The sequence below is a fragment of the Poecilia reticulata genome, chromosome 17 (genome assembly GCF_904066995.2).
Source record: "Poecilia reticulata chromosome 17, P_reticulata-male-v2, whole genome shotgun sequence".
Taxonomy (NCBI): Eukaryota; Metazoa; Chordata; class Actinopteri; order Cyprinodontiformes; family Poeciliidae; genus Poecilia; species Poecilia reticulata.
The window spans coordinates 25,771,311-25,797,917 of record NC_088846.1 but is presented as its reverse complement, the minus strand read 5'-3'; the positions used below and the strand labels follow the sequence as shown (position 1 = coordinate 25,797,917).

The following is a 26,607-nucleotide window of genomic DNA, read 5'->3' as shown; positions in this document are numbered from 1 at the left end:
TCCAATTTCCTATTCATATTTAATTTCATCGAATCTAAGCCTCTGGGTACAGTGTCCTGCAACTTTTAGATGTGTCTTTGCTTCAGCACACCTGAGTGAAATAATGAGGTTGGCAGGACTAAAAGTTGCAGGACATCTCCCAAATGGTAGAAGTTTCCTTTTGGTTTTGCCCCTTAGAGCTTCTTAATCTGGTGGGTCCAACTAATCTGTATTCATAAGAAGCAGCAATGCTATGACAGCTATGCATTGAAGGTAAAATATTAACTGCTAATATCCTTTTAATAGAACATCACTTTTACTATTCTTTAAAACTTGACAATGTTTTATACAGTAAAAAAATGCACCAAAATTTTATTTACTTTTTTGTTCTTATATTTTGGAATTTAATACAGTTTCTGTAACGGTTGCAAATAATTTTTTTTCTGGAATCTTTTGGATTAAACTGTGGTCAAAAATAAAATACATATTGAAAAATAAAATACATGCATATTGATATTTTTAAATGAATATTTTAAAATGTTATCCATTTTAATTGTCTAGATACGACTATTATGCAGTTTTAAAAAGTACAAGCTCACATGCATAAAGAAACTGTTTTCGTTTTATCTTAAACTGCCTCCTGTTTTAAACACCCCGGTTGGAACAATAACATCCGCATCGTCACTTCCGCTCACTGCCTGACCAACATGGCGCTACTTCTAAGGTCAGTACGTCTGTCATTTGTAACTATGGGCTCGGGGACAGCTTTTTTCATAGTTTTCCCTGGGTAGCTTGTCACAATAACTTGCACAGGACGTAAATTCGTTAAGGGTGAGGACATTTGCTGCAGTGTGACTTCAAATTCCCGGTCGTAATGGAACGTTTTTTAAGAATGCTATGCGATATAGCTAGCTAACTGGATAATGTTACATGTTTCCAGAAGCATTCTAGTGGACTTTGAATATAATAACTGGCTGATTGTGCGATTAGATGCACGTTTAGTCCGCTGGAGTTTATCCACATGCTTTTAATGGGTTTGTTTCCTTGTGTGTAAAGCTATGCGCCTGCTGGCTGGAGGCTTTTCTGAAGAGGATGTCCTCTAAAATCTTTTTGTGAACAGAGGAAAGTGATATGAGATAATCAGTGTTTAACTTTAAAACATGCTCATACTTTTAAACTACTTCGTCTCCTTCTGATCTGAGTAAGAAGTGAGCTGCGCTTGTTATTTCAGTCAAATGTTTTGAAAGAAAGTACAATTTAAACATATAGGACGAGTCACGCAGATGGACATTAAAAAGAACAGTTTTGCAATGTAAAGCATTAAGCTGCTTTACATTATGTTGTCCTATAAATATGTATTACATGGTGTGTTCATTTTTATTTGCAGTGTTTAACTGAAAGCAGCTCTGATCCTCCTGTTCCTACTGTGACTCTTAACATTGTCCTCTTTTTTTTATTTGCAGGACTTTGGGCCGACAGGGTGTCTGTCTCTCTAAACCTCACTACCATGTCCTCTATAGACAGTAAGTTCTGAGCTTGTGTGAAAATCCACATGAATAATCTTTCATTTCTTACAGTAGCCTCTTTCACTAAAGCAGTTCCTGGATGTCACTTCCCTTTGAGGTGCCTCTGTCTGGTATAAATTGCTGGGTTCATATTTTATAAAGACGTTTGACATTATGGAACCAAAGGAGGCATGAGGTGGAACTGTGGATGTGAAGTGTTTCCATGTACTATTGTTTTTGAAACAATAACAAAAGAGTTTCTCTTGCTTCAAAATCCTTCCTCCTATTTCCCTCAAACAGTTCTGTTGTTAATAACTTCAAATCCCACAGCTGGCTGAGACAATGAACCATACACTATAATTGCATCACATCCTCGAGCCACAACACTGGCTTTTCCTTTGATTAATCACCACAAATGGCATTGTCACTACCTGTCAGTTATGTTTAGATTAATCGGTCATTTCTCCTACTTCAAACACATCACAACTTATACAAATTTGTCTCAAGTCCATCTTAAAATGTTTTGTGAAAAGATCTACTGATCCAAGCAAACCACTGAGCTGCTTTTCAGTTTGAGTCTTGAATTGGCCTTTTCAGCCAATTCTTTTTTTTAGGAATCTTGGTTCTTGTTTTTCTTTAGATACATTTTGAGTCTGTGGTTCGTTCCTGTTTTTATCATCTGAAAAATGTTTCCAAATGAAGCTTCGTTTATACTCGCACCCTGAGATTGAGATGATCACTCATGCTTTATTTTTCATCTTTTCATAGCGATGCATTACAAACACTTCTTGGCAAAACCTCCCTCGAACAGTTGCAAGTTTTTCAAAATGACAAAAGATGACAAAATCCTTTTAGTTTTCACATGTGACTCCAATCTAGATGCAGCTACACTGGCTCCCAGTTCATTTTAGAGTGCACTTTAAGATGATTTTCCTGACTTGGAGAGCTGTTCACAGACAGGTTTCAGGTTCTATCAAAGGCTTTCTGCAACTGTGTATTCCTAGTGGCTCCCTGAGGTCCTGAGACCTGGAGTGAGTGACTCCAAACTCTGGAACTCTTTCTTTTGGCTTGAGATTAGTGGGGTTTTTTTTTAAAGCCAGTAAAACAAACAAACAAAAAAACCCCCCCCAAAAAACCTTAAGGAGAATAATGATCATAAAAATGTTTAAAGCACATGAATTATATGATATATTTTAGAATGACATCGTATAACTAAACCTTGACTTAAACTCCACATGTTTATACTTTGAAATATAATAAATAAAACATTGACCAACAAATGTATGTAACAATGACACTTAAGAAAATTTAATATTTACTGGTTTCTCAGTTATTGACTTTGGTGTCTTTTATGACTTTCTATTTTTGTGTTTTTTATAATGTAAAGCACTTTGAACTGCCTTGTTGCTGAAATATGACGACACAAATAAACTTGATTGCTTTAAATTACTTTATAAGGACTTTGTGTTGCGCTTAAATACCATTTATTTGGGCTTGTTGACCAATATGAAATGGCTCATGACAGCTTGTGATCTCAAATACAACCAGAATAACACAAAGTGACCACATTCTTGTCTGATATTGATATAAAGCCGGTATGAATAATCATCCTGGCAGATATAAACTGGCTCACAGTCAGAGCAGTAGATTGCTCCATTTCATACCCGGAATATTCAAGTACAAATTCACCAAAAGTTAAAGTAATGAAATGAAGACGGGCCAAAATGACCAGTACACAATCCGGTGTCCACACATGAAAAGTGTGAAATAAGCAGCTGCAAGCCTCTGTTTAAATCATCTGTTCTTTGTTTCAGTGCTGCTCCAATGGGAACCACAGCTAAAGAGGAGATGAACAAGTTTTGGGCCAAAAACTCCAGATTAAACAGACCCATGTCTCCACACATCACAATTTACAAGTACGTACAACCTAATCTTTGTGTTGTGTGGGCTGCTCAGAAAACCAAACAGATTAAGATTACCAAGGTGTCAGACTGACCTCATTAGTGCTGCTTAAATAATGTATCGCAATCTTTATTTCCTTACGCACTGCAGATCTTGTGCAAACCAAGAATAAGGCAAAAATAATAACACCATTAGGTTCATTTTGGTTTTCAGCAGCATTTTCTGTCTTTAATGCCAATTAAACAGCAGGAGGCGGCAGCATTGCTGTATGTTTAGAGCAATAAACATCTTAATGTATTAATAGCCAGTCGCTAGCATCATAAAATCTGCAGTTAAGAAAACTTTTAATAAGTGTTTTGTAAGTTTTCACAAAGCTCTTTTTCTGGATTTATTTTCACTGTTTTCATTTTAATGAAGAGAGACATTTATCACCTGCACTGACATTTATAAAAATGTATTGTTGTTACCTGCTGTGGTCTAATAGTTGGATTCAGATTCCTTCACCGCCTTTGGCACAAACATAATAAATATATGTAGATAATTATAGAGAAGTTTTATCTGTCATTCACTTGTATATGTGCCTGTGGAGAAAGTTGCTGTCATGGCTTTTAGTTTTGTTGTACAACTCCTGTCATTGTTTTGCTGTTTCACCTTTAGTATCTGTGAAGGTCAGAGATTTTGTTTGGTGTTTGTTTCACTCCCACCTACAAGCTCATCACAATAAACTGCAAATATATCAAAAAGTTCATTTACTTTTGTTGTTAAAAATTGAAACACGTGGATTTTTTACACACATTTGAAGAAGTTAACTCTGATAACTAATAAAAACCCAACATATATTTCTCAGAAAATTACAATATTACATTTTTACATCCAATACAAAAAGGATATTGATTTAAGAATTTGTGTATTCTGACAATGTTTGACTAACACAATCATGGGAGAGACTACTGACTGGACAATTGTCATTTCTAAACAATCTGTCTGTTCACAACATGCTGCATCTAAATGTATTTATAGAAAGTTTAGTAGAAGGAAAAAATGTGATGAAAGAAGGTGCACAAGCAACAGGGAAGACTACAGACATTAGATAATAGTGAATTAAAACCTATTTAAGGTTTAAATCTTGTCTTCAGATAAAAGTATATTTTCTCTTCAATTTGGGAATCAAGTTCCCAGGGTTTGGAGGAACATTAGAGAGCATCAAAAGCAGTATCAAAGTTACTGTTAAAGGAGGTGTATTCTGGAAAATCCACTTTTTAGTCTTTACAATATGTTTATTATGTTATTCCTATGTTCAAAAGCATATCTGGAGTGTTGCTTTGACTCTTTTATCCCCTGTGTGAGTCTCACAAAGCACCACCAGCCCCACTCAGCTCCTACAAACTAGTGGCAGCAGCAAATAGATAGCACCTGGTGGAGCCTGGTATATGTCCAGTTCTCCTAAGAACAGTCTTAAACAGCCTAATGGAGAAGCATTGTTGTGATGACGTACTGAAGGCCGAATGTTGGAAAGAGTAGCAGCTTCTTAAAGACACGGAGCCCAATTTCAAGGTGTCAAATTTCTTTTCAGTCATGTTTGAGATATACAGCATCTTTATAACAGAAGGTAACATAGTTATGTGATTGTGCTTTAAAATACACAATACCGCCCATTTAATGGAACTTTGGTTTTTTAAACCCCCTTTAAAAATATTGTATGTTCAAAATGAATTTTTCCATTAGCTGTGAGCAATATTGATCAACATTTTTAGAAATATTCATTTGAAATCTATCACCATCTGTAGGGATCTCTGTCATAAAAAGGTTTAACATTTTGACATGTTCTAACATGTTCTGCAGTAAAATAACTTTTTAGTGAATTTCTATTGTATTGATACACATTTTTACCTGCCAGCTATGGTAAACATGTGGCTCCTGTGTTTGTTACAGATGGTCCATTCCCATGATGATGTCCATCACACACAGAGGAACCGGAGTGGGACTCAGTGGAGGTAAAGCTTGTTTCCTCTAAGTGGTGCTTGGTTTTTACCATAAAGAAATTATTATACACACACACGCACACACACACACACAGACAGACTGCTTCCTATCCAGTTTGAGTCTGTTCTGCTGTAAATCTAATATCAAAGTGAGGCTGTGCTTTGCAGTCACTCCTGATTGACCCTGAAAATCTCTTCAGGGCATTTTACTCCCATCGCTATTGATTTCTCTTAAGAGCATTTACTAGAATAAAAAAGGCAAATGTTGTTCAATTAAACCTGTGGATGTGAAAAGGCAGTTTAGCGGCTCTTAGTCTCATCCCTGCTCTAAAGCGTCGAACGTGAATGGCGGTGATGCTGCACAAAAGAGCTACTGACATTGATGAAAGGCGCTGTAAAAGCAGAGTTAAGTTTTGTTTTGCATGTTTATGTATTCAATAAAGGTCAGTTCTCTGGGCTGCCACTTGCAGTGGCACACCCTATCACTCACTTATTCCATTCAACCTTCTGTCAACATATCATATGTGCCAGCAAACTAAAACTGTCACCAACTGTGGATCAGCTCTATACGCTGTATTTCTTTGCTTTAACTGTACTTACTTTACATATTCCAGCCGTTATTTTACTGTGGCAGAGTTGAGTGAAGGGTCTTGCTTTTAATTTGTTTTGTTGTTGTTTTCCTTCCTTCGTTCAGAGCTCTGCTTTGTGTTTACTTTAATATCCATTCTATTATTTTTTTCTTTCAGAAAGGAAATGGAAAGACATTTAGTTTTTATTTATTCAGACACAACAAATAGAAGCCAAGGGGCAAATTTGCATTCAGTGTTTTGTAATAGACTGGCAGTGTGTAGATGGTCAGATTCAGAGCCTCTGTTTGGTTTTCATTTTGAAGTTTAGTGATAAAGAAACCAGAATTGAGGAACTCTGTGCGTTAGGAAATCACAGGCCGGCCGTCTGACTCATTCATAGTCATGTGAAATAAAACAATGTAGGACTAATGAGCCAGTGTGGAAAATTATGGAAAGAAAATAAGAGTATGGGGGGATTTGTTTCTATAGTTTATTCCTGGTGCGGATGCCAACTTTATAAATGTTTTTTAACCCTTGATTATATTATAAAGGATATACATAGAAATATAATTCATGAATGAATCTACCATCATTTCCATCTATCTGTTAATCATCACCAATCTGCCCTTCTCTCCATCCATCCTTCTGTTTATCCTTTAGATGCATTAATACATGCATCCTTTCATCGATTCAGCATCCATTCATCCCTCCTTACATTAGTCTATCAATTAATAATTGCTAGCCTGCTTTTTATAAATTCATTTTACAATCTGTCCTTTTGTTTTACCATCCGTGCATCCAGTGATTCATTTATCTCTCTGTCCTTCCTCTCATCCATTCATACATCTATTCTTCCGTCTGCCTTTCTGTAAATAGCATTACGCTCTTACGCTTGGCCATACATCCATTATCTGCATTTGTCCATTCATTCCTCTGTCCACCCCTGTAGTCATCCCTACATTCATCAGTCCTCCATCTTTTCATCCATGTTTTTTGGGGTTGTGTGCATGATCCGTTTCTGATTGGCTGAGTTGTTTTCTGTGTGTGTGTGTGTGTGTGTGTGTGTGTGTGTGTGTGTGTGTGTGTGTGTGTGTGTGTGTGTGTGTGTGTGTGTGTGTGTGTGTGTGTGTGTGTGTGTGTGTGTGTGTGTGTGTGTGTGTGTTTATGTTGGTTTTTCACCTGTAAATGTGCTGATGGGTATTTAACTGGAACACATCCTCATTCCTCTCATGGAAGGGGAATGATAACAAAATGCTGCCGATTTATTTTTGCATGTTTCTCTGAATGACACTTCCAACCAGTTTTTATTTCACCCATTTCTCATCATCCAGATATACATGTCTGCTGTCCATCCGTCTTCCCTTCCTTTCAATGATTTTTACATGTTACATATTTGAAGCCTGAGCTGTAAAATTGACATGAGAAATGTGTTGAAACGCTGCACATTGCCTTTTTTTTATTTTTATTTTTAAGCTCCTATATTTTTATTCTTCTTCACTTCTGTCTGTTTCCAGCCATTTCAGCCTTTGCCATGGCAGCGTTGATCCTGCCTGGAAACTACACCCACTACTTGGACCTGATCCACTCGTTGTCCGTCGGTCCGTTCCTAATTGGGCTGGCAAAATTCGGCATTGCCTTTCCCTTGTCTTATCACACCTACAACGGCATCCGCCACCTGGTGAGACGACAAATATTGGACTTTGATTCCTCCTGATATACTCCTTTACCATTTTCATTCTGTTTCAGATTCTTTAGCTGATAAAACTCTGTAATTGTTTTGTTTTTGCATTTTGTCATGATTTCTCATTCAGTCTAAATGGAGATCTAATTTTCCTTTGATAGAAAGCTGATTGCATATTCAGATATACAACCTGGTGATGCTTTTTTCCGTTATGGCTTGCTTTATATGTGTTTATTTATTTATTTTTTTTACAGTGTTGGGATATCGGGAAAGGCTTCAAAATTCCTGAGGTCTACCGCACCGGCTACACAGTCATCGGCCTGTCTGTCATCACCTCCTTAGCTTTGATTTTGATGTGAAGGGATCATGGACTAGATGAAGTGTAAAAGTTTTGTTTATACGTTGTGGCCTGCTATTAACCTTTTTTCATCAAAAATAAAGGATAATATTATGCTGTAGCCAGAAGCTGAGTATTTTTTTCTTGCATTTAATTGTGCCGAAAACCTTTGGGTCATCCAGAGTGACATAAGGCAGCGTGCATGCAAATATGACCCAGTTTACCTCACACTTGGTCTGGGTGTGAATAACAACCACGAGCTAAAATTATAGGTGCCCTACATGTTATCTCCTTATGTAATTTGTCTAATCACTCTGTGACGTCAAATTCATTAATCACTTCTCCCTGCCCGAAGAGCTGCGACGTTGCCAGTCTGTGCAGGGTGAGCCCTGTAATATTTGCGTCTGAAGAGCGGTTTATTGCCTCTCCACAGCCTAAAGATGCTCAGATGCATTTTTCAAACATCAGGGAAGAGGAAGAGGAGTGTTGAGCCAGTGGTGGAAGCTGCGAGTGTGAACCTGCTCCTCACCAGCAGCTTGCCTCTGGCTCTACCTCCCTCTGAGCAGCACAGGAGCTGAACAGCTTTTGTCCTGCAGTGAGAATGAAAGTGAGTTCTGATGTTATGTCAGATCCAAACCACATTTATGAAGTAAACAGTAAAAAGTGCAGATGGGGGGGGTGGGGGGGGGAATAATAAGTAAAAGTGACGATTCTGAGGCGAGCAAAGCACAAGCTGGCTCAAAAATCTGTTTAGATCAACAAAAATTCTAAAGAAACAGAAGGAAGATGTCTAGTTAGTCCAGCAGAATTGGTTTAACAACCTATTATTGTTGACTCAAATTGAATACATGTCACCTTGGATGTAGTTTAGGTTTCCTGTTGGAAAACTCTTCTTGATCTGAACGTATTTATCGCAGCAAACCAGAGCGTTTCTGCAGTGACTGTCAGAGTTTGTAAAGCTCAAGTGTTTGTGCTTTTGATGGTGCTGAATTCCCTTCAGATTCATGTCACCTCCATAATTGGCCAAACGTGTCTATATTTAACCGCTGCCAGCTTAAAATAATTATCTGTGTAACGCTATCGCTTGAAGATCTTCCTGTATGTGTGGTCTGATTGCAGCGAGTTTGGCATGTAAATGACTTCCTACATGGAGTCTAATCAAAGCTACGGGCACTTTTTGACCTCTGCTGGAGATCCACCGAGACTACAAATTACTATTAATATGCAATGGAAAATTACTTATGAACGACAGTACACAGCAGAAGTATTTATATCTCTAGATTTGTTGCATTCTGTCATCTTGCAACCTAAAAAATTAAAGGTGTGTATCTGATTTTTATGTGGTTTAAGAAATAAAAGTCCACATCTCTGAAGATGAAGGTATTTTATTTATTTATTTTTGTATCAAATCTAAACTGAGACGTGTTTGTGTCCAGTTACTCTCTGAGGTCATTGGTAGAAACACAAATATGTGTAATTTAATCTCAGGATACATGCATCTGCCATTATAAAGGCTGTAGACGTTGAGCAGACAGGTTAGGAATACGTTTGTGAAGAAGTTAACACCATGTTAGGTTAAAGAAAATGAAGAGTGTAAAGTACACAACAGAAAACATATCTGTATACACAGTCATCCACCTAGTATGACAGGAATTGAAAACACCCAGAAAGTCTCATGTTGACTCTGGAGGAGCTACAGTGATCCAGTGGAATCTGTTGTGTGGACAACTTTATTTTTTATCCTCAAATGTTGTTTTTATAGAGGAAGCGGAATTTTTACTCATTATTGATGAAGACAATGACAATGAAATTATTTTATGAATTATCTGTTGGTAGTTTGGTTTGTTTATTTGGTTTTAGTGAGATCTGAATAATGAATTATAAGACATGTATGCAATTAATAATTATACTGGCTTTTCACCAATTTATGGTCTGTCAAACCACAACTGACTACATCAACCTGTCCAAGAACTGCAGATGGAAATTAGCAGTTTTGGCTGCACAGGTACCATTAATGCATGATTAAAAAATAAATGAAATGTACATTGTCCCTGTAAATAACATAAATAGAAAGTTGTTGATGAAAGGAAGGAATAATAAAATCTCCTTTGCAGTTTAGTGGAGTGGACACTGCAAATACGGAGGAAAGGCTTCGGACCAAATGAGATAAAGTGGTGGCATCATCATGCTGTGGGAATGTTTGCCTTCAGGAGCGACAGCAATGCTGGTCAGAGTTGAGGAGAAGATGGACGGAGTCAAACCAGACTCCATCCAAAGCAGGATCATATGTTAGAATAGACAATTTAAAGTCCAGACATCCAACTTAAAATCTGGGACATGACTTAAAAATAGATGTTCACAGATGTTCTCCATTCAGTCTGATGGAGCTTTGAGCCATTTTGGAAATAATAGTGGGGGGGGGGATGATTTCTAGACGAAACTGGAAGAAGAGATATGAATACTTTAGCAGGGAGCTGTAGGTCTTAGGTAATTTCCTGTTGTATGTCAAAAGTAATTTGTAGTCCCAGTGGATTTCCAGCTCAGGTTGAAAACTGCCTGTAGCTTTGATTAGATTTCATGTAGGAAGCCATTTACATGTCCGACACCCTGCAATCAGAGCTAAGAGAACTTCTGAGACATAATGTTACTCTGATGTTATGAATACTTTTATGAGGTGCCGGTTAGAGTTTAAAACGGCTCGTTTGAAATATAAATGCTTAAAATGTTTTTGTATAAATCTAAAACTGAGCTTATAAGCAGTCTTTTTATTCACTTCAAGAAAATAACTCACTGGCTTATAACCATTGATAGACGTACAATGCTTCATCTAGACTCCAGTAATTTAAGTATTATGATATTTCAAAGAGATGACATGTCTTCAAGCAGTAGAGGCTTGTTTCATGACGGCATTGTGGAAATGTGGCTGCAGCAGCACCCCCTACCGGCGGGTAGCGGAAAATGTGCAGGGCTGCGGTCCTGATGCTGAGGGATGGAGCGGATGCTGCACAGCGATGGGTGGGGGAGCATAAAGCAGGTTTTGATGAAGAAAAAAATGTGCCTCAGTCTCTGTGGCGCAATGGAATAGCGCGCTGGACTTCTAATCCAGAGGCTCCGGGTTCGAGTCCCGGCAGAGATGTGTATGTGTCGGTACAGAATTTTTTAGGACGAGGTAGAGTGATGAATTTGAATCAAGGCAAATGTGTCGTTTAGCCTCTGCATCTGTGATGTATTGTAAAAGGTTTTTCAGTCTGCTGGAAACAGAAGATGAAGGAAGATTCAACGCGGTCTATGAATCATATCAAATTAAAAAAAGCTTGTACGCAGATGACAAAAAGCCTTACAATACGGCTTTTAGTGTACCAGTACAGCACACCTTTTCGTGCTCCTGGGGCTGCATGCTCAACTGCACTCAGTCATCACACAAACACAACAGGACAAGTCAGTTTAGTGCAGCCTCACCGAGGCAAAGTCACCGTTTCAGCACCTGGAGCTGTCCGCTCCTCATGTGCAGCGCCAGCAACAAAGCATTTAAAGCCTTTTCCGCCCTCATAACAAGTGCTTAATGATGCCAGATGCTGCGTTTCTGTTCTCAAATATGGTGTAACTGCGCAGAGAGAGAGAGATGAAGTGTCACTGTGACAGGAAATGGTGCCGTTTTAAGATTGCCGAATAGAAATGTTGTGTTAATTTAGCGGAATCAAAGGGCTGACCTCTGTGGAATGTATTAAAACAAGAGTAAAAAGGTGGATTTTATCTTTAGAACAGCACATTGCCAAAATCTAGAATCTGCATCTGCGTTTCATTTTCTTTTATTTTTCTACATTGTGGAAAACGGCTGGTTCCTTAAAGATCTCTCGTTCTGGCTCGCCTTTTGTTGCATCTTATTTTGTATTTTCCTGAAACCCCCCTTCCCCCTCCCTCCCCCTCAAGGATTCCTTTTTTTTTTTCTGCAGCCGCCACCATCCACGTTTAACCCCATCATGCCTCCCCACATGCAAAACCTAATCCGCCAGTAAAACTAATCCTTAATCCCTCTCTGGCAAGTTGAACAACCCTGCCTCCCCTCCGTCCCTCCACCCCTGTTATAGCTCCTGATTCCCTAACGGGCCACATGCATGAAATGTCAGTAGCCTATGAAACGTCAGATCTCCGAGGAGTTCCCTTTGTTAAATAAATGTGCAAACAAGTTGTTGCTGGTAAAAAATAAATAAATAAAGTAAGTAAACATAAAATCATTCAGCGGCATATTTGAGAATCATTCAGTTTTTTTGACATGACTTTTTATGCATTTTTAAGGACAGACCCCCAAGGCTAAAGACTGAGTGGCATGATTACCATATTGCAAATTATGAAGCCTGTGGGAGATAATAAGGAGCCTATCTACCAGAAATGGGTAATGGCTCTATATCAGCTGATAAGAAACATCATACCCCCACTGAGAGCCATGACAATATGCAGCAGATGACCTCTTCATTTTAGGAAATGAACCACTGTGTAGGCTTAAATCCATCAGATAGGTGTCTACACTATAACAATTACTAGCGAATTGGGCTAAATTAATATTTGCCCTTGAAATCCTTGAGATTTTAATCATACGAGTTTGTAAACGTAATATTCAGTAAAGTTTATTATTTATTTGACAGGGAGGGACAATTTCTAATAGCATTAACTATTGGTGTGAAAGAAACCTGAACATTTAGATTAGCATTTAGCTGAAGATGTTGGTTCAGTCAATCATTGCTCTTCTTATCCAGCAGGGATGGAAAGACTGAGGATATGTTTATATGGGTTCTGAATGAATATATCAACTTATTTAAAGTGAAGTTTTGTGATGACGAAACATGTGTTGAACAAAAATGAAAGTTTTCATTGAGCTTAAAGCTACTTCAGTGTAGCCAATGGACGACACATCAACTGCAAACCAAGCAGGTGTGGTGCTAATTACTAATAACTGTTTTTTTTAATGAATTCAATGTCTTACAATGACACCTTTTTCAATATAGTTTTTTTGTTTTCTATCACAAAGAACACCATTGGTGGAATTCTATTCATCTACATAAAATATGTAAAAAAAAATGTAAAAAAAGCTGGCAGGGGTCTCCTTGAGCAGAGTTGATTCTACACTCTGTCCTTTATGACTAACAATTGAACAGGAATGAGCTGAGAATGATTATCGTCCTTCATTGTTTATTTTATTAAGACTGAGCATCTCCCAGCTGATCTGGACTCAACCCCGGAGCAGAGGGATGTTCACCACCAGCAGACGTGAGGGATACTGATCAGTTTGTGTATCTTCACACTGTTGTTTATCGTTCCTACAAAACGTAGAGGGGCAATGTTTTTGGCATATTTCAAACAAAACAAACGAGGATAAAACATGTTTTTTTAGGTATGCAAATGAAAAAGAAAATTGACAACCCATCCAAACATCTGGCTTTGTTTGCAATGTTACATCTGGCTGTGATTTTCCATATTATAAGACGGAGATGAGTGTGTTATTCTTATCTTTGTCAAAAGTCATACAAACCGTAGGTATTTGCTCATTGTAATGTTTTATTTTTGTGTTGTGTTGAAAAAGAAACCACATAGCTGGATATCTTTAAGCTAGAGACTAGCTATGACATCATCCTTTTTAACAGATGCTTGTAGGTTTTGTTCAGAAAAAAATACAACCAATAAAATAAAGCTTAATCATTTTCATTTTTGAAACTTACGTAGTGTTTATAAAACATCCATTCTCGAACCTTGAGCTTTACTGACCCTTTCCAAAGACCTTGACTCTGTTTAAACTGTTACATCAGTTTTAGTAGCTAAATTCTACCAGTTCATTTTCTCCAGTGTACTCTGTATCCAAACTGTAGATAAAGTGAGCGTCGGTGTCACAGTGTTGTTCTACAGCAGTGATAAAATTCCTCAAAGCCTGATAAGGTCACTATAAAGTCACTGTGGAGTGTTTACAGGGACGTTATGGTGATATTTCGCTGCGTTGAGATCACGCTTCCCATATCTGCTCCATCTCCTTCATGTTGCTCTCAGCCAGTAGGCCCCTGCTCTGGGCCTGTTATCCCGGCGGTGTGGGCCAAATCGTATTATAATCCCCTCCCTCCCCCTCTCCAGCTCTCCCCCTCCCTCCTTGTCCCCTCCCCTCCCGCTCCGTCTTTCAGACAGTCTGTTTTTGCTGCAGTGAACGGTAACCGTGGAGAGGCAGAGATAGCCTACAAACAGTGGGGAAAGAGCGAAGGAACAAAGCAGGAGAAACTAGAAGAAGCTGGGAGATTATTCCAAGAAAATAAAAAGAGAGAAGGCACAGCGGTGGGGGAGAGAAAAAAAAAATTAAAGAAAGCTGCGCATCAGAAGGAGAGTCATTATTGGAAGGGACCTTACTGGAAACCAGCAACAGAACCGGACTCCGGAGGAGGAATATAACGGTGTGTGCGTTCAAACCGTGCGCTGCTTCAGTTTGTGTTGTGGTTCGGGGGTTTGGCTGTTGTTGACTGCATGTTTGGGCGGACAGGAGACACCTGTCAGTGCTGACGCTTTTCCGTCTCCAGGAATGTCTCTCTTTGTGTGTGTCTATGTGTGTGTGTATGTGTACGCGCGCATTACGCAGAGCCAGATCCTAAGAGTCTCTGGCGTGTCTTGGTAATTTACTCCAAAAATGTGCGTTTTCTTGCGCGCTCCTCGGTTGTTTTGGCTACGATGTTCTGTGGGAAAAAAATAAGCATCACAACTCGCTGGGAGTGAATCTCATCACGGCGGCGGCGGCGGCAGACTGGAGGGTTTTTATTTCCTTCTCCAAGTACGGAAGAAGATGTTGGAAACATTTGTGTGGTACTCGTCGCAACAATGCAGGTAGCCGCCAATGTCAGCTATTGTTATGATAATTATCGCCTCTGTTATTACTTTCAACACAAGTGCCCAGCGAGAACTTGAGTTCAGCACGCCCATATATACAGAGAGAGAGAGAGAGCGAGAGAGCGTGTGGGTTATTTCCCATGCATTCACTTGAGTTTTGTTTTTATTTTTCGCCATCACTCAACAGGAAGGGCTGGAGTAACAATAAACATAACCCACAACCCCTCCCTCCTCCTTCCATTCCCACACATCCCACTCCGTGGAAAATGCTGGGCGCCCCCCGATACACACACAAACACACGCACACACACACAGGCGCACACATGTATGCACCACCCCGCACCCCACCCTCTCTCCTCTCTCCGCGCCCGTCCCGCTGGCTCTAAGTACCGCCGCGGTTCGCTCTCAGCGGTGAGCGCGCCGCAGATGGACAGAGGGCTCACCTCCGCGCGGGGCTGCAGCTATTTTTAAGAAATGTGAGAAAGGGGAAGCTGAAGGTGCGTGTGTGTGCTTTCATATGTGAGGAAGAGAGCGGGAAGGGAAAGGAGCAGCGCCGGAGCTGATTTTATGCCCGACATTCGTGTCCAACGCCGAGCAGAGCGCACCGAGCACACCGCTAATTCTCAGCGGGCAGCAGGTGCATCTCTGCTATCCTCCTCTCTCTTCTCTCCTGTTTGTTGACCGAGGCAGCGCTTCCTTTTTGCGTTACATTTAATTAGTGGGGGTTCGGCCATGAGCTATCCAGAAACACGCAAATCTCTCACTTCCAGTTGCGCGCATGAGCTCGTTAAGGCGCAATAAATTCCCAACATAAGAGGATAAGACATCTTCTTCTTCCTCCTCTCCTTACACCACTCGCCCCTTCTCCATCTCCATCCCTTTCTTGCAGCTTGGCTTCATCACCCCCTCCCCTCCTCCTCCTCTCTCAGTCTCCCTCTCTCTCAGTTTGTTATGACAAAAGCAGATCGATGGCTACCCGGAGCGACGCGTGAGTAACGGGTGGGCCAAGCGTTTATTCACTCAGCGGCTGGGGACGCAATTAGTGGTCAGTTGGCCTGCCCGGTCTGCCTGTTGTTTTTAGCATCTCCATTGTGTCCCCCCTCCTGCAGGAGACACTCCAGAGCCCCTCTGCCCTCCTGAGCTTTCAGTGAGACAGGCGGATCTGCGTGCCCGACCATGGCCTTCCCATCAGCCCCTTCTGCTCTATGGATTGTCAGCTTATTGACTGCACTATTCGCAGCTGCGGTTCACAGCAACATTGTCAGTGGTAAGCACATCTCTCTCTCCCTCTTCATCTGTCTGTCTTGTATTCTCGCAGTGTCTCTCCTTTGGCCTCTGACCTCTCTGACCCTCTCCTTCTGCCTCTGGTGGAGCTGCCTCACTGTCCACTTGTTGTTTCCTGTATTATGAAAAGGGAAGCAGAGGACCGTTATTAAGCACATGGGACACTCCCAGACTCTCAGTGGAATTTTGTGCAGTTGTGTTTTTTTTGAGGAACGTGTGTATGACTTCCACATGGAGCTGGAGTTCAGCCTGCATGCAAGCTCATTGCAGGAGTGGTACAGTTTCACCTAAGCTTGTTTTTCACAAATACAGTGCCACGCAAAACTTGAAAAATGTGTGGCATAAATTTTGTTTCACTAACCTTAATGGTGAAACTCTGTAAGTACTTTGTTGAACTAATATTCACTGCTGTTGCATCAGCAAATCCAATTTAGAGAGGTTTTTTTTTTTGTCTTTGTGAAACAGCTCAAGCTAAAAGTACATTTTTGTGTCTCGCCAAATATTGTCATTTAGATTTTATGGACAACTTTCACAAAGCATCATGCTGCCACCACCGTGTTTATCTGTGGGAGGATGTGTGAAGGGTAAAGTGCAGGGTTAGTTTGCTCGTTGATCAGAAAGTTCTGATTTGGTCTTATTTTATCGCCGCGTCTATAAAGTGATGTTTTTCCTCTTTCTGCTTTGCAAAACAGTGTTAGCTAAACTGGACAAAGAGTGTTTGTGAAGATCAAGTTTCAAGTGTTGCCTGATTGTTGGTTGGCTTTGGGTCCAGGCTTTGACTGAATGAATGTACTTTGATCTTAACCATTTCATTGTAAGTCTGGCTGTAGGTTTGTTCTTGCTGATGTGGAATCTAGTCTCAAGCTGTTTGCAGGTTTTATTCCAATATTCCCATCAGCTTCACTGTCTCTCCTGGAGAAAAGATTCTCATTGAATGATGCAAAGCTTGTCCTTAGAGCTCACTATCCTTTCTGACTTGGCGTTTTCTTCTTGATTCCATATTAAAGGCTTTTGTAGAACTTGCTTGGAAAGTGAATCATGTGTGCTGGAGCAGGCACCCATCTGAAACATGTAGCTTGGTGGTGACTCAGTGTGCATTCACAGCAGCCCTGTTTGGTCCACTTTAATCAAACTCTAGTTTGTTTAACTAGACAGTTGTTTGGGGAGGTGTGAATGCATAATCAAACTTTGATGTGGTCCAAAAAGCAAACTCTGGTTCAGAGATTGAAGTGAAATTCTGGTGCGGTTCCAATGCATATGTGAATGCAAGTGGCCTGGAAACTACTGCAGTTCACTCAGAATGCCCTGTGTATTTAGCACAGGGCATTCTGGGTAAATACAACCTAAATGAGGTTGTATTTACCTCATTTAGTGGGACCAGGCTTGTATTCTGGTCCCACTAGAACCAGAATACAAGCCTGGTTCTAGTGGGAGAAATGGTTTGTGGTCTTATGACAAAAACAAAAGAGAAATCTAAACTCCATTTGTGTTTACATTTTATGGAAAAGGAAGTTGCACTCATGCCTTATTCTGAGGTTTCTGTGCAATTTTGGTCCCCAATCAACTATGAGGTGTGAAAAGACCTTTGGGAACATGTGTTTTAGAGATAAAAAGAACTATTTTTGCCACTCTTCGGTAAAGGACAACAGATTTGCCCACCTCCACTATGAACCTGCAATTGGTTTTGCTGGATTTTATATGGAGGTTACAGAGTAAATGGGCAGAAAAAAATGCACTGAATACATTTCTAATTTATATTAACAAAATCCCAATAAAATACATGAAAATTATTTGGAGTTGTAAAGTGACAAAATATGAAAAAGCTCAAAAGGAATGAATTTTCCAAAGAGACGAGAAAGCAAAGAGAAAGCAAACAAAGTCTGAGTTTATGTCTTTAGTTCTCAGTATCTCGCAATATTGTTTCTGATGCTCTGCAAACCGTCTGTGTTGTTGAAGCTTCATATAACCTGGAAAAACAACGCGGTCATCTTGTGCTTTCTCAGATTGCAGCCAAACATGTTTCCACACACTGTGCAGCTCCGATACAGAGCACTCGTCATGGCTAAAACTGTAACTGCGGCTGAGGCGGATGGTAAGAGAGGATTTGATGAGAGAAGCACTTTGTAATGATATCATCCCCGCTGCGAGTACCAAGTGAGCAGGAATACACTGTCCAATGTGCTTCCCAATTACATAACTCTCAAGTGACTGCCTGCCGGTAACACAACCTTCAGAGGGCAGCTTGTACCCGACAGAAAATGGCGAGCAGCGATTGGCCCTCGAGCCGTTGAAAATTGATTGACACAGGTAGAATGTTGCTGCCATTTTCTCATTACAGTTGGAGTTTTAATTGCACAGAGTGTTTGGCACAGAACAGAGAGAGATTTCAGCAAGCAAGGAGCCTTCTAAGAGATATTCCCTGATTTGCATTTGGAATATATGCTCTTAAGGGCCCTCTGCATTCAGCTGATCTCGCCTACACACTTTTTGCAATCACACCATAAATGAGTACGATACGCACACCCGCACATCTTTGAGATTCTTTTGACATCATTTATCCATATGAGCAATGTTTTAATTTCTTTTGAATTAAATGCTGTTTAGTTTCTGTGCTAAGATTATTAATGTGTTCCTCCTGTGGACAATCCGGCTGTGCTGAGATGAGTAAGAAATTCGGAGCGCGGTGAGGAGAGGAGAAATGGCCACCCCAGACTGAGCCTCTGATGATGAAATATCAAACTCTTGTCAGTTTGCTGACCCAGACACGTGTAGCTCGTCATTGAAACCCAGGTAGATGTTCATTATTTGGGCCCCAAAATGATTCTGGCTCCCGTTCAGAAGCGTGTCACATTTGATTAAGGTGTGCCCACAGGGAGGCCTGACCATGCATGACCAATTCTTGCTTTAGTTTCACCTGAGCACTGTTTTACATTATCATGTCAGTCAACGAGAGTAATTAAGCCTGAGACGTCTGACAGCATTTAGGAGATGAGAAAACACGTCAAAGAGTGAAAGTGAAACGCGGGATGAGGGATGGAGCGCTGGCCTCTACTGCGGCTTTAATCTGCATGTTTTAATCTAAAGTGCAGCAGAAATTTTTTCTTGTATAAAACTTTAATTAAAATCAAATTCACTTAATACAATTACTTTGAAATAAGTCAGAATCACTTAGAATAAGTTAGACAATATAATCACAATATTTCACAAAGTGAACAATGTCTCAGTGTTTTGAATACAAAATGAAATGGCAAACTTAGTTATGGATAAAAAAGTATACACGCTTACAGCGCCTTGCAGAAGTATTCCTGCCCCTGAACCTCTCACAGGGTTTCTTCCAGAATTACTCTATATTTCCTCTTCCCATCACAACCTCAATCAGTTTCTCTGTCCCTGCTAGAGAAAACATCCCCCAGCATGATGCTACCAACACCATGTTTCACAACAGAGATCTTATGGGATGGACCAAATGATTTTGCAAACATCTGATCTGAGAATCTTTTTTTACATATTTTTTGTGTCTCTTAGATGGTATGTGGTGTCTTATAAATGCAACATATTATAGCTTTCTTTGTGCTTCTCTTTTCATTGAAGGCAAACTGTGTGACTAAAAGTTGCCCTGGTTACACATTCCCATCCTAAGACGCACAGAGTTACAGAGGCATTTTGGCTGATTCTCCTACTGACTCAGCCACTTCCTTGGCCTAACCTCGGTAGGTTTACAGTTGAGCCAGACGTTTTTATTTTCTCAACGGGACTTAACATTTTTCTAGCACATTCTCAAATCTTAACCCCTGACCTGTTTGCTGTATTCCTTGGTCTTCATAGTATTGCTTGGTCACTAATGTTCTCAATAAACATTAGTTTGAAATAATAAATAATTATTTGGAGGCTTCTGAATGAATCGGATTGTACTGTTTATTTTTTATAGGTATCAGAATGGCTGCACGGTGGTGCATTTGCTAGCTCTGTTTTCAGGGCCTTTCTGCAACGGGTTTTCATAGATGCATGTGACAACAAAGGTAATTGCCCTCAATAAATCTTAAGGGAGCATTTCAAATCCACAAACCTGATTTAGTTGAGTAAGGTGCTGCAAAACATCAGGTGCGGTAACACTGATGAACCTGGAGAAACTGCTGAGAGCCTTGGGGAGTTTCTCTTTTCTACCTGAAGGGCTGGGCGCCCTGGAAATGGGTTGTTAGGTTGTGTCTGTTGAGCTTTTGTAAAATGTGTGAGAGAAGTAGTCAGTGACAGTAATTATCACGCCCAGCCTTACCCATAACTTCAGCTGATCTCCTAGGTGATTGTGTGTTCCTTTCAGGTACTTTAGCTTCCTCCTATGATGCAAAATATGCATGTTAGCATAATTAGCCACTATAAATTGCCTGTAGGGATGAGTGTGTTATTGGATGATTATTTTCTAGGCCTGTGATGGACTGGTGGTCTGTCCAGGGCGTCCTCTGCCTCTCGCAGAGTGACGGCTTACTGTTTTACACCGCTTCAGATTTCATCTAACGGTTTCAGACTAAACGCCGTCAGTTTTTATTTCTAAAAACTCTTGAAACTATTTCTCTACTTCCTTCTATTTCACAGATGATCTACTTTCTGAGTCTGTCACCTAAAACAGGATTAAAATACACTGAAGTTTGTGGCTGCAGCATTAATAGATGTGAAAAAAGTTCAAGATGGATGAATCCTTCTCAAAGCCACTGTATGCTAATCTTGTGTGTGCAGTTTTGCAGTTGACATGTGAGTAATGCCCAAACAGCCGGGCTGAACTTTAAGCAGGAAGCGTAAGCTTTGAGCACGTGTCCATCGCTCACATCTGCTCCGATCAGTCTGATTGGTGTTGTTGTGGCACTGCGGCAGAGCCGTTAAGTAGAAGATGGATTAGAGTGGTTGAGTAGTCAGATAATGGGTCTTCATAATGGAGAAGTCCACGCAAGGAGGACCTGGAACAGAATGGTCTACTTAACATAAATAATTCAGCATTATGTATCAGAGAGGAAAAATGATTAGCTCAGCAATCAATGTTGGAGCAGATGAGCCTTCTGAAAGCAGGGGAGCCCATTACTGCTTGGCTGCTTGAGCCTTCAGTAAATTAAATTTACGAGGACTCTTTTGTCTCAAACAAACATGAGCAAAAAATCTGAAAATGTTATTTTATTCACATAGTGTAATTTTATAGCACAATCAAATAGCTACGCTGCTGTCAGTTGTTATAAAAGAGCTACGTATTTACTAAATATTATGATTTAAAACAAATCATGCGCCTTTAGGAAGTTATCACAACAGCGCTCTTCTATTAACCCCTAAGCATTTTTACTAACGTTGCAGATGTGCAGTTTAATCAGGTGTTTGCTAATTGCTGCCACTAGTCTGAAGAAGCGGAGTGGGGGAGTCGCAGGGTAGGGTTGCACCATGAGGTGGAAACTTGGAACCTCAGAAACTGCATGTCCAAGGAGGAGGTAGGTCCAGGCAGGTGTTTTGCACAGTTGAATGGCTGCCATGGGAAATTTAAAGATTTAAAGACACTCCAGATATGTTTTTGATGAGGGAATAATGCAAAACTCAAAAAGGTCTATTTTACGGAATACTGCCCCTTTAAAGCATTCCATTGAATCTGTGTCATGACTCCTGACCAACCGCTCACTCCCAAGTTCCTCATCTCTTTCTCATATGAATGTCAAGTCATGAAAAGGACAGTTGAGTCTTTTTCTCGACTCATCTGCGAGCGGGCTTCCTTAGAGCAACCGAACAAATCGGGGAGACACTAATTGCATGCCATTTGACATATCCATTTCCACAGCTGGATGTGCAGCCATGCGATGTGGATGGAAAGTGCCTCTCAGAAGGGCACAGATTAGGCATGCAATTGGCCGGGCTGTGCCCTGGTTCTGTAATGTTGACCCAATTACCCCGGGGCTGTGGTAGAGAGCAGAGGGTCGGTTCAGTCGACAACAAGCAGAGTGACGTGCCGCGACCTCCCATCAGCCACCTGGCTCTTAGAATCCACGGCATACCCCAGCAGGAAGTTTGCTTTTGTAACCAGAAACATGCCTAATTGTTTATTTACTCTACGAGTTCTGCTGGTCGGAGCCACTGAATGACTCCTGATGCCTCCAGCTGAGGCCGGTAATGAATAAAGATTAAAGGATGGGAGCTGTGTGGACTTGTTGTTTGTGTGCTAAGATTTACAGGCGGGAAGACACTGCATGTCTGCCAGCGGTTCACTTTATCCTCAGACAAAATGGGTTCCTTCCCCATTGGACCAGGCCTTTCTCATTGGCTCAAAGCCCACTTCCTGTGTGCACTGCTGTTATTTGCTGTTGACTTCCTGTGTGCCAAGATGGGGGAATATTTGGCTAATACGCTTTACAGCTAGCACACAATAGCGGTAGGCGGTTTGGATGAGAGGCCTCTGCCTGTTAACAAGGCTGACTGATAAGCAGTGACTCATTAACAAGCTGAGGTACACAGAGCCTGGGGGAATTGCCGCCTAGCCACTGTGACATTAATAAGAGGCCTAAGCTATTTTTCCATTTGGCTCCAGTGGTGTAGACTCAACTATTTTGGCTTCTTCTTGGCTATTTAGAGGCTGTAGTGTTCTTCCATTTGTTGCAGACACTGCTTACCTGGTCTGAACTGAGTCTGGGCTGATCAGTATTGTCAGAGCGGGCTACAGTTAATGGCATCTGCTGCGTTATTGGAAAACTAGACACCCCTCATTAGCTTTCTCCTGATTCAGAAACATCTGGGGATGAGCAGATTTAATTCTTCTTCCACCACTATGCTTCAGTAGCATATTCCAGCCTATATCCTGGGTTTTATTAAGACTGATGAGCCTTCTGATATTGTTTAGATCCAATTAAGTATCTTAAACACATTGAGTACTTTGCTGGAGAGGTTCAGACCTCGTGTTTCCTGTCAAAAGTTTACCTCTAAAGGCACATTACATCCGTTGTCTTGTGCTTTTATCCTACTTTGATCCCGCAAGTGTTTAGTCGTCCAGATCAGCTTTGTAATAACAAATTGGATCCCGATTGGCCGACATTAGATTGCAACAGATTCCCGTCTGGCAGAAACCCAATTATTTCTCCTGTTCATCATGCCGATTAATTAAGGCACTGTGGCTGATTGATTAAACTTCTAACAAAGCTCCAGCCATGGGCGCCAGGGCCCTTGGGAGGATTTTCATCTCGCCTTACACCCACTAGTGTGTCTCCACACCGTCGTCATAGATTTACAGAGCTGCCGGTAGGCATAAAAGAGGGGAAACTGAAAGCTTCACTAGAAAAATGGCATTTTCTGCAAAAATGCGTTGTGAAAGCTGTGAGGTAAAATAATGAGCCTGCATTAACTTAAGAACATGAAATGACAGTTGAATTGTACAAAATAATTTCAGATTTTGCTACGAACTTGTAAATACATTCCAAAAAAATACAATGGCTCCGCTTAAGTTAATACTTTTCATGGACTTTTTCAACTTTACAGTTATTAAATAAAAATGTTATTTATGCTTATGTAGATATGGTGAAATATGAAGATGACAAACTGAACTTTATCTCTGCGTTTATGTATACAGATTACTCCATAAGTGACCACTTTCGTTACTACTTTGGGAATACAAACTTAGTCCTACCTATTTTTGCTTGACCACATGTTTGTTTGAAAAGCAAAGTGTCACAAAATGTTTATTACATTTGAGGATGACAGCTGTGCTCAAGATAAGGAAAAACATTTTGTAAATGTTCATCCAAGAATTCTTAGCTAAGCATGTATAATTACTGTAGTTGAGGTTTATTCTCATGTAATAATGTCTGATACAGCTGATAGCTTTCAAACAAAACATTAAACAAAGGTGACTCACCCAGCAAATGTTAGTCTGAAAATAAAAATAAGTCTATTCCAAGTCTATGCAAATGTTCTGACTGCTGTGGTGAAGATTTACTCAGCTCAGGATGCTAGATGCTTGAATCTGAATGGGGAATTGATGTCATAAGTTGTGATTAAGTTGGCTAATAATATTCTGAGCACTTGGGGAACTAATAAATCATAAGAAAATCAATCCAAGGTGGCTAATTGAACCCAAGTGTGGTTTTTGTTGTGATGGGAGATAAAAGCAACACAGATACTTCAAAAATGTGAGAGAATTTTATGTTCCAAAAAATCCCATTTCATTTGTCCAAGTTTAGACCTGATTTGAAAACTCCCCATTTATTTTCTATGGAAAAAAAATATCAGTAAAAAGTTAAGCTTTTAAAAAACGTAAAATTTGGAAAACCAGGTATTAGAAGAATGAGGTGAAAGTTGTGATAGTTGAATGCAGGAGTTAGTTACTAAAGAATTGCAACAGGATCACAAGATGCAAGTGTTTATAAGAAATATTTTGCCCAACTAAATGTGAGGCAGTCAGATTGTAGAGGTGTCAAGAGTGTCTGAAGACTCCATCTTACCTTGTCAATTTGAGGAAGCTCACACCCACCCAGACCCATTCAGCCATTGTGAGATTACATCAGGACAGATCAATCTCGCTCGCTACCGTCATAATAATAGCAAAAGCCATTTAGAGACTGTAAGAGAGAAGGGCTCTTGAGATTTTACAAAATGTTAACAGACTCTGCTACCTCTCAGGTGCTATTAGGAGACAAATCACGCTGCAGCAGCTCAGGGTCGAGAAAATTAGGGGTCCTGCATTTAGCAAAGTGTCGGCTTTAAGCCATCACTTCTTAAAGACGCAGTGGATTAAACAAACCCAAACAAAAATGCCAGCTTTGAAATACATTAAATCGCCTCTTTTTCAACTAGAATTCTTGTTTTTGCTCTCAGTTGGCTTCTCTTCTTGATCAGGTTGCACTCTTTCAAATCCCCCTCAACTCTACCTCCAAATGTCATATTCTATCTCCTGGAATTCTCTGTGGGAGTGATTTAATTGATTGCCATTGAGACGGAAATGACCATTTCTGTTGCTGATGCAGCTGGTCAGATCAAGGACCTTCTCTCTGAGAAGGCGTGTAGTCATACTTAAAAGAAAGTTCACCTTCTATTCATTTTGGGACTGTTTCCGGGAGACATAATAAAAATAATATTTCAGAGTTTCTAATTTCTGTGAAAATTTAAATCAAAGCAAATGAGCAGATTCTCCACCTTCATTATTTTTTCAAGAAAAAAAAGAAGACAAAGCTTGAGTTGTACAAAACAAAGTAGGATGCCAAGTTTTGACCACCTCAATAATAAAATGATCATTTTTTAGTAAAATGTCAAGATGGAAAGAAAGTGAACCTTGCAGCAATTCACTACAATGCCAGACAATGCAAAACTCTAACAAGCTGTGGAAACATATAGGAATCCATGTTAGTCTCTGGAGGATTCAGTGAGCATGTTAAATGTTAAAGTGCTAAGTCTTTGTTTAAAAGAGTGGCCAGAACAAATGTCCTTCCCTCTAAAAAGAGTATGGCATCACAATAAGAAGAGTTGCATGTGATTGAACCACAGACCTAGAGAAAGCCATCACTAGAGAAAAGTCCATTAATGATCTAGAAATCTTTGAAGAAGCCCAAAGACCTAATTTGGTAATCAAAAACAGTGGGGAAGGAAAAATGACTTCGTTTTAGCAACAGTACCTGGCGTCTGATCAATGACCCAATCAGAGTCATTGATCTGACCCTGATCTAGTCTGAATACTCAAATATTCCACAGTCAAATGTGACTCCATCTGTCTGGCCTGATCTGATCAGTCATAAAAGATTAACAAAGAAACAATGTTAAACAAAGATAAGTGGAGTAAATAAGGACTACTTTCGTTCAAAGTAGACTGAACTCATGGCTTTTAAATTTGGACTTTTTTGTTGAATCAGGAAAAGCGTTATTGACAGTAGTGAATCAGTTTTAAGCTTTTGAATACTTAAAGGGAACCTATTATGCAAAATTTACACTTTTCACATTTTTCTCCTTGTGTTTAGGGTTCTACTGCTTGTGAAAAACAGCCCAAACGCTTTAAACAAAACACCCAGACAGTTTTTGGAACAACATTAATATTCTTTGGCGTCTGGAAAATGAGTCGTTTCAAAAACCTCCAGAATGTAACGTCTCAAATCACCATTCACTTCCCCTCATCATATAACCTCAATGGCTGCTGGAAAAGACAAGTGTTTTGCTGTTGACTTACCATCCAGAAAACACTTACTGGATTCTTGTTTGTTGTGCAGGAGGCTCTACTTCTGCTTTTCAAAGATGTACAATTGCATAAATGTGCATTTGTTTGTAGCTATTTTCACATGCAAGAGTAAATGTTGAGTTGAGGGTTGTGGCCAGCAGCAGTTTATTTGGATTTAAAGTGACAAGAGGCCATAAAAAAGGCTAACATAGGCAGAACTGAGCCTCATTATCTAAATTATTTGGTACACTCACATTTTCAAAGAGGCATAATAGGTCACCTTTAAAGCAAACCTTGAAAGGACCCCCACCTTTTTCTCCTGATCTTTGAAATAAAATGGAGGGTGTACTTTTTTTAAAC

The 26,607-nt window shown here is 40.1% G+C and overlaps 2 protein-coding genes and 1 non-coding gene across 7 annotated transcripts in view; all 3 read left to right on the top strand.

The window, feature by feature from the left end:
- The first annotated feature begins 625 nt into the window (after positions 1-625).
- Positions 626-8,076, top strand: sdhc (succinate dehydrogenase complex, subunit C, integral membrane protein). Its single transcript, XM_008433968.2, has 6 exons — positions 626-703; positions 1,443-1,502; positions 3,299-3,400; positions 5,319-5,380; positions 7,452-7,615; positions 7,873-8,076. Exons 1-6 carry the CDS (start codon positions 687-689, stop codon positions 7,975-7,977), a joined length of 510 nt encoding a protein of 169 aa, XP_008432190.1. The 5' UTR covers positions 626-686; the 3' UTR covers positions 7,978-8,076.
- Positions 8,077-11,017: 2,941 nt separating this feature from the next.
- Positions 11,018-11,091, top strand: trnar-ucu (transfer RNA arginine (anticodon UCU)). Its single transcript has one exon. It is a non-coding gene; the product is annotated as a tRNA-Arg (tRNA).
- Positions 11,092-14,116: 3,025 nt separating this feature from the next.
- The window catches only part of cadm3 (cell adhesion molecule 3), a 148,704-nt gene continuing 136,213 nt past the window's right edge, over positions 14,117-26,607 (top strand). For 2 of the 5 annotated variants that reach the window (XM_008433975.3, XM_008433974.3), the window contains exons 1-2: positions 14,119-14,383; positions 15,920-16,077. In XM_008433975.3, coding sequence (XP_008432197.1) covers positions 15,987-16,077 — 91 coding nt within the window. In that variant the 5' untranslated portion in view covers positions 14,119-14,383; positions 15,920-15,986. Of the gene's footprint in view, positions 14,384-15,191; positions 15,308-15,334; positions 15,448-15,919; positions 16,078-26,607 lie in introns of those variants that run through there. The other 3 variants (XM_008433970.3, XM_008433971.3, XM_017310130.2) reach the window with 3 other exon arrangements.

What these genes read in the sequence shown, in the direction of transcription:
- sdhc (XM_008433968.2), top strand. An exon ending in TACCATGTCCTCTATAGACA is followed by an intron (nt 1,503 to 3,298) that starts GTAAGTTCTGAG and finishes TCTTTGTTTCAG; the next exon opens with TGCTGCTCCAATGGGAACCA. An exon ending in CCACACATCACAATTTACAA is followed by an intron (nt 3,401 to 5,318) that starts GTACGTACAACC and finishes TGTTTGTTACAG; the next exon opens with ATGGTCCATTCCCATGATGA.